The sequence below is a fragment of the Sitodiplosis mosellana genome, unplaced genomic scaffold, assembly GCF_009176505.1.
Source record: "Sitodiplosis mosellana isolate CC-2019 unplaced genomic scaffold, AAFC_SMos_1.0 Smas_scaffold_1963, whole genome shotgun sequence".
In the NCBI taxonomy this organism is placed as follows: Eukaryota; Metazoa; Arthropoda; class Insecta; order Diptera; family Cecidomyiidae; genus Sitodiplosis; species Sitodiplosis mosellana.
Window position 1 is genome coordinate 1 of NW_022597205.1, and position 8,664 is coordinate 8,664.

The 8,664-nt window shown below is 35.2% G+C and overlaps 1 protein-coding gene across 1 annotated transcript; it reads left to right on the forward strand.

Annotated features, from left to right (window-relative positions):
* The first annotated feature begins 2,057 nt into the window (after positions 1-2,057).
* On the forward strand, positions 2,058-4,091 carry LOC129571313 (homeobox protein 2-like). Its single transcript, XM_055451088.1, has one exon. It carries the CDS (start codon positions 2,058-2,060, stop codon positions 4,089-4,091), a length of 2,034 nt encoding a protein of 677 aa, XP_055307063.1.
* Positions 4,092-8,664: the final 4,573 nt, after the last annotated feature.

Sequence of the window (8,664 nt, forward strand, 5' to 3'; positions counted from 1 at the left end):
TCCTCAACGATGTATTGACAAGAAAATTATTTCAAGCATTCATAATAACACAAAATCCATGGGACATTAACGATACATACAATTTCCTAAAATGTTACGATATGTGCGTATACGTGCTAGGACACCCTTGGTGCAAATTTGATACGGATACAATACGACATTTTTTGGAAATTGCGCCTAACTATACATGGGAAGATAGAATTGAACAGTGTTTCCAGACTTCGTTTATGGGAAATAGGCGTATAATCGAAGATTTGAAGAGGGAATGTGTCTGGAAAATTACAATTTCTTATGAGTTGAGAAAATTCGCGGAAGCTTTGAGTGATAATTCTAGTAGATTTTCAGAACAAGAGCAGAAAGCGCGTGAAATTAGACGAAAAATATTGGACAAACTATTGATTTTAATTAAAAAGAAAGAGATGGGGAAGAAACAAAAGTAAACTTACAAAAAATGCTCAAATAAATCCAGCTGGGTATACACAGCGTTTTGAGCCAAAAATTTTGAAAATCCGACCTGGGTATACACAGGCCATAAAAAAAAGTAAAATTCTAAAAATGAAAGACACCTAATTAAAAAAAAAAAAACGGCAATATTTCGGAGAATCTAATAATTATTATTCGAAAATTTTTTGTACATCACAACACAACGCTCATACATTATTTGGGTGTGTGGAAGCAAGTACAATGCAGCAATGGGCAAGAAATTGGGGAAAAAAACCCGACGGAAAATACCCAATTTTCTGGGTTCTCTCGACTCTTGGAGCCGTTTTTCCATAACATAACCAGTTTGAGTATTTGCGACTCTTGGAGCCATTTTCCAAGAACACGACCGCCTGAATGGGGTCTTTGAACAGTATCAATGAGTTAAAAATAAAAAGATAAAAACTTACATTGATAAAAAATAAAAAGAAATCCTGCTTGGGTATACACAAGCATAAAAAGAATGAAGAAAAATGGGAAAAAATCCAGCTCGGGTGTACACGAGCATTGAAAAAATATTGAATCCGAGGGTATGTGAATTAAATCATATTCAGGAAATGGTCGTCGGGACGGAGTCAATTGTCCCAGTCATCATCCGAATCGTTGAAGGAGTCGTGAACAATGTGGACCGTGGGCTCATCATCGCTCTCATCTTCATCGCTTGAGATACTGTACACGGTCTCAGTATCAATGATTTCATTTGTGTCGATGGAGCCGGAGTCGGAATTTCCAATGTCGTCAATATCCATCCTAATGGTATGAATGGTTTGGGTAGAAACTAGAATTTGGCCGTCCAAATCGTCATCATCGCTTTGGGCCATGATATAATCGGCGTGGGTGCCTCCACTTAAAATAACACGTGGATCGAGAATAACGGCATAGAAATTACTCCAGAACATTAAAGCAGACGGTGGTACATTCTGTTCAAGGGACAGTATGCTATGACAATTGTTGCATTCAGTGTGGCGTTGCCAATCTGCCACATGGGGGTCGGTAAATAGGCCCAAGGGATCGCGTCCCATAATATGGTTCACGCGACCAACAATGCCAAAATCAAATTTGGTGGCATGTTCTTCAGCCAAAACGGGGTAAAAGCACATTTTGCATACATAAAATGTCCGTCCATCGGGAACATTGGCTTCGGGCACCGAAATTTCATCGGGCGTAACCTGGTTATTTGGCCAGGGTAAATCAAACGGTGGTGGTTCGATCCAATGTGCTTCTGGTCCTTCATTTTGGTCCTGGGCAAGTATATTTTCAATTTGATCCGCCGTCAGGGGTAATTCAAGATCATGTTGGGGTTCAATATCACTTATCAATGGACCACGACACATTTTGTTTCTTTTTTGTGGAAAAATCGTTAAAAATTGACAAAAATCCGTTGAAAATCCGTTAAAAATCCGTTGAAAAATAACACAAAATTTCGTACAAAGTTCGTTGGGAAGTCACACAAAGGTTCGTTCGGGATCCGTTGAGAAATCACGGAAAAATCCGTTCAAAATCCATTGAAAATTCGATGAAAATCGCACAAGAATTCGTGGAAAATCGAGGGAAAAAAATCAGTAAAACAGCGCAAAATGACACAAAAATGGATAAAAAAATTCCAAAATGTCGGGCTAATTGACGTTTGTCAGAGTCAGAATCACTTTTTTAATTTCGACAATCAAGTAAAAATATTTTCAAGAGAGCAACAGGCCGAAACCGGCGCTGTACGGAAAATCAATGTGCAACCAGATACGCAACAAGATTATGATTCAGATGAGGAAATGATGTTGAAAGAGTACAAATATTTTTCAAAACTTGCGGAGAAAAGACGCAACGAAAGACTCAAAGCTAGGCTCGAACGTATAGATGAAGATTTTGTTCAAAATGATATGAATAATCCATCTTATGCGGGAATTGATCGGAAGTATCATGACGATCGTAGAGATTTTGATCGAAAATATCATGATTTTGAACAACGTGATTACGTTCCCGAAAATCATGATAGAGAAAGCTATAATAAAAAATATTACGATCAGAAATATAATTTCGAGCAACAAAATTACGATCAACAACGTGATGATCGACCTAAATTTTACACATATGTGGATACTCCACAACGCTTTCAAGATAAACCACTAATTAAACACATAGATAGTTATGTTCACAATGAACAAGATTTTCTGGACAATCAACGAAGGGTACAATTTTCAGTACCGATCTCCCAAGAACAACGTTTTTCATACGAACCAGAGTCTATACAAAACCAAAACCGCCAGTTTTTTCGTGCGAATCCTAATCAAGACGCTCAATCTTCTCGCGTGTTTTCAAACCAAAACATGAATCAAATAAACTTACCACAAAGCGATCGATATGGAAATGAGCAAAGTTATGGTTTGGTTCCAGGTCATATGAACCATGATAGTTACGTGACATCGAATAGATCAAATTTTAGTTTTGGAAATCAAAATTTGCCACGAACGACATATTTAAAACGTCTAAAGCAGATTCCATCTTTCAATGGTGATAACTACAGGGAGTTGAAAACGTTCATTACAAAGGCTGATACTTTATATCATTATGCAACTAATTCAAGTGAAGAAGATGAATTTTTTGAGCAAATGATGTTCCAACTGGGCGAAGAGCCACGGAATTTGTTAATAAACATGAGTAATCCATCTTGGGAGGTAATCAAACAAAAGTTGATGAAGCATTATGCGTATTTGTCGAACAAAGAAATTTTGGCGAGTCAAATGGAGAACTTACGTCAAGAGAAAGGCGAATCATTGTCAAAATACGTTGAACGTATAAGACAACTTCAGAAAGATAGAAATTCGACATACAGTTTTATGTCTGATGATTTGCGCAAAGAACATGACCGCATAGCTCGTCGTGCATTCATAAACGGTCTTGGAGACAGTAAATTGCGTAACATTATGACAATCAGAGGCTCAAGTTCTTTGGAAGACGCTATTACCCATGCTCTTGGAGCCGAAAGCGACTCTTTAAGTCAAGTTCCGAGAGGAGAGCTATTCTGCAGGTTCTGTAGGACACTAGGTCATCGGGAAACTGACTGCAGAAACAAAGACAGTGGTGATAAAAGTCTAAATCCGTTAATTTCTGCCATACGTTCAATCACAAATCAAAATAATCAAAGAAATTTCAATCAAAATTCGAACTGGAATCGTAATTCGAATTGGAATCGCAATTCAAATTGGAATCGTAATACAAATTGGAATCGTAACTCGAACTGGAATAATGGTGGCATGAACCGAAACCAGCCAAGAAATAATAACAATGATTTTTGGCGTAATAGAAACAATGGCATGCAATCGTATAATCGAAATTTTGGTAATAACGGACAGGGATATAACAATGGCAATCGTAATTCCAATGGTGGCTATAATAATGGCAATCGTAATTTCAATAATAATAACAATGGTTTCCGAAATGGAAGCAATGATTTCCGAAATTCTAATGGTCAAAATAATCAAAATCGTAATGGTCAAAATAATCGTCAGTTCAACAGATCAAATAATTTCGCAGGCATTTTTAATCAGGAAGAACATGTGAATCATCTTCAGTATGAGCATGGTTCAGACAATCAATTTGAAGTATCGGAAAACTAAAAAGGATGAGATTGAACGGCCTGCAATCCTCATCCGAAACCTTAATTATGACAGCAAATTTTAGAACTTCAGAAAATAATATATTCATACTAAATACTCTTAGAGACTTTCAAAATATGTCGAAGCAAGAAAATAAAGATGAAAAGAAAATTATTAAAATCGAACATAAAATATTTACCGAAAACGGAGCAGCATATATACTATTGAAGTCAAATTTATGTGAAAGGCCATTAAAATTATTAATTGATACTGGAGCATCGATCACGTTATTAGCGGACGATGTAGTAAGAAAAGATATACACATAATGAATTATATAATCAACTTATATGGAGTTACGGGCAAAGATATTTCAGTGAAAACAAAAGGTATGGTGTTTGGAGTCTTTTCGATTGGCAACCGAAGTTTAGAGACAGCCTTGCATTTGGTAGACAGGAAACATGCCGGTCCGGGAGATGGTTTTATCGGCTACGACCTGTTAACCTCATACAAATCAATTATAGACATGAATAATATGAAAATTGAATTTAATATACGTCAGAAAAAAGACGATGAATCGAATGAAAATGAAAATAATGAAATGCCCAATATGAAAAATGAAGCCCACATGAATAATATAGATCAGACGATAATTCCTGATATGAATAATGTAAATCAGACGATAATTCCTGATTTGAGTGAATCTGACGAAGAAAAAATATTTATGGAATCATTTAACATTTATGAATATGAAGAAGAAAATAATATTGAAATTGAAAATGAAAATTGGTTGAAATCCCATAAAAATAATGAAACTCCACTATGTTTTTATAATGATACAATGGGCAATAATTTAATTGAAGAAAATGGTCTAGAAGAATATTTTGAAGCTGCAAATTTTTATAAAGAAAGGTTTAAAACAAGACATGAGATGAAAGTCAATTCGGGTATACCAATAGCACAACACAGTTACAGTACAAATTATCAGAATATGAACCGATCAGAAATTATAATAAATCAGTTGAAACTTGACAAACTGGCAGACGATGAAAAGAATACTATCAAGAGATTGTGTAGAGAGTTTCCTTTTCAATTTTACCTTGAGGGCGATAAACTGAAATCGACTGATGTCATCAGACATAAGATCAAAATTATTCCTGGCACAAAAGTTGTGAATCTGAGACAATATAGAATCCCTCAAACACATAGAGAAATAATGGAAAATATGGTAAGAGATATGGAAAAACAGGGGATCATTGAAAAATTTCAATCAATTTACAATTCACCAGCAATTTTGGTTGGTAAAAAAGATGACACAGGTGAAAAGAACGATTTCAGGTTTGTGGTCGATTATAGGAAAATCAATGAAATTTCAGAAATCCAAAATTTCCCAATACCATTAATTGACGATATAATAAATGGTTTGAGTGGGAACTCGTATTTCACTACTCTGGATATTAAAAATGCATTCCATCAAATTGTGGTGGACGAAGCTTCTAGAGACTATACAGCCTTTACGGCAGGAAATTTTCAGTATCGTTGGATACGTATGCCATTTGGATTAGCCAGTGCGCCATTAACCTGGCAAAGAGCCATTAACACGATTTTGGTAGATTTGATAAATAAAGGTGTTTATGTATACATGGACGATGTGATCATTTATGGAAAAACAAAAGCGGAACATGATGATATTTTGTGGAGAGTCATGAAACAGCTCCGTAAACATAATTTACAATTGAAAATTTCAAAATGCATATTCTACGCAAGGGAATTCGAATATTTGGGCCATATTGTTTCTAAAGATGGTATAAGAGCCAATCCTCGCAAAATTGAAGTGGTCAAAAATTATCCCAGACCTAAAACCGTTAAACAAATTCAGTCTTTTTTGGGATTATGTTCTTATTTCAGAAGATATGTTAAGAACTTTTCGAAATTATCAAAGCCGTTGACTACTTTGTTGAAAAAAGAGCAACCATTTGTGTGGACTGAGGCTCAGCAAAACTCATTTAATGGTCTAAAGAAAGCGCTTACGGAAGAGGTCGTTTTGGCGTTTCCTGATTTCGACGAGATTTTTTACGTAACAACAGATGCCTCCAATGTTGCAATTGGAGCTATGTTGTCACAGGGGGAACTGCCAAATGATAGACCGATATTTTTCTTCAGTAGGACTTTGAATGAAGCTCAAAAGCGTTACTCAACAATTCAAAGGGAATTGCTAGCGATTGTTGAAGCCATAAAAGCATTTAGAGTCTATATTTATGGACGTTTTTTCGTTTTGATCACGGATCACAAGGCATTATGTTATTTATTTAACATGAAAGATTGTGGTTCGAGACTTTTTCGCCAGAAACTTGAATTGTTGAATTACAATTTCAAAATACTGTATCGTCCGGGTCCTATGAATTCCGTAGCAGATGCACTTTCTCGAATAGAACCATTATCAATTAATGAACTTTTGGAAATTGAGAATAGCAAAGAGACATTCATGCTTACGCGCGGTCAAGGTGAAAAATTGGTTGAAAAATATACAATTGAAGAAAGAGATGGCACTATTTTGAGAAAGAGCAGTTTCGATCTGATTTTTCATTTAATACCACTCGAAAATAATGTCCTAAAGGAAAAAATAATGAATAAATTTGGAATTACAAATTTCAAGCCAAATTTCACAGAATTCAATAAACATCATTACGCATGTATATTGTCTAATCAATTTGCGAATAGACAAAATACGGCGTGCACGGAAGATCGAATTAGAGAGATTTTGGAAATTTGCAAAGAAATCGGCGCAGAAAATATTGCGGTAAATTTGGACTATGACAATATCCGACATTATATCTTCTTCAAAAACCTATTTCAAGATATATTTAAAACAGAGAATATATCTACAGTATTTTTCCTGAACAAAATTGTGGAATTGACAGAGCAGGAGGATATAGATCAAATTTTGGATTTATATCACAAAACCTTGCTCGGTGGTCATGTTGGATATCAGAAAATGATTCAGACAATCTCTAAATTTTATCGATTCAAAAATATGACGGAAATTATAAAGAAATACGTGTCACAATGTCCTATATGTGAAAAGACGAAAGTTACCACGAATATTCGTATGCCAATGCAAATTTCTAGTTTGGGGGAGTCACTTTACGACCACGTTTTTATCGATTTCGTGGGTCCAATTCCGAAAAGTGCGAGGGGAAATAGATACATTTTTACTATGATTTGTGATTTAACCAAGCATTTATCAGCTGTCGCAACAGAAGACTGTTCGGCACTCACGGCAGCGAATTGCCTCTTGGAGCATGTAATTTGCCGATACAATTTTCCATCGAGAATTATCTCGGATAATGCGAGCAGTTTTACATCACATGTCATAAAGCAACTGACGCAACTTTTTGCAATCAAGAAAATCTTTACTACACCATATAGGCCACAAGGAAATTTGGTGGAACGTAGCCACAGAACTCTGAACGCTTTTCTACGATCATTTTCGAATAAAGATAAAAACAATTGGGACGACATATTGAAATTCGCCACGTTCGCGTATAACAACACGGTTAACTCGACAACAAATCAGATGCCTCATTACTTGGCTCATGGCTTTAAAATACAAATTCCAACTCAGCTAACAAAGACTAAACTAAATTACAATTATGATAACCTAGCGGATATTACTCGAAATAATATAGCGGAAGCACTACGAATGGCTAAAGAGAATATTCATGCACAAAAGCTAAAAAATAAAAAATACTATGACAAAAAGACTAACATGCAGGAGATAAATGTAGGAGACATGGTTCTACTGAAAAGCCCTGTAAGAGATCATAAATTTCAACATGTCTACGAGGGACCATATGAGGTCCTAGATACGTCGGAAAGCTACATAGAAATTCTTAAAAAGAACAAGAGAATGAAAATTCACAAAGATCATGTGAAAAAAGCTAAGGCTAACTACGATGAAAATAACTGAAATTACCCATTTATTACCTATCATTCATTTTTAACCCCTCACTCTTCAAACTTTCCAATTCTTTCTAATCAAAACACTTTACGAGATTTTCTTTTAAAAAAAGGGGGGAAATATAGTCTATATTCATTGAAAAATGGAAATGGACATGTCAAACTTAAGATATGTTATTACTAATGGGATGCAGATGTGGAAGTGCTCAATAAAATGAAAAATCCTTGAATACCCTTTGAATTGGCAAGATTGAGAAAAATGGTGAATCTGAAAATCGAAATACACAACTAATTAGAAATAGGGCCTAGAAAGTTGATAAATCACTTCAAGCTTCGTTGAAATTCTCATTATTCTTTTGATTTTTCGACCTTTTCAGATACAAATTCCAAGTTTAATCCCTATTGTGAACACGTGAGCGAGGGTCGAGATTTAAAACATGGAACAGTTCAATATTATAGAAAATGAATCATATGTTGTTAACCATAAGTTGATCAAAGAGTACTTGGAAAAACGCGAGAGCAAAATTAAATTTGCATTTGAAAAATTAGTTAATAGAAACAAGAACAAAAGAGAACATATATTGAACACAATCAGAAATAACGGTATAATTCCCTATCGAGACGATTCTTTCGTCC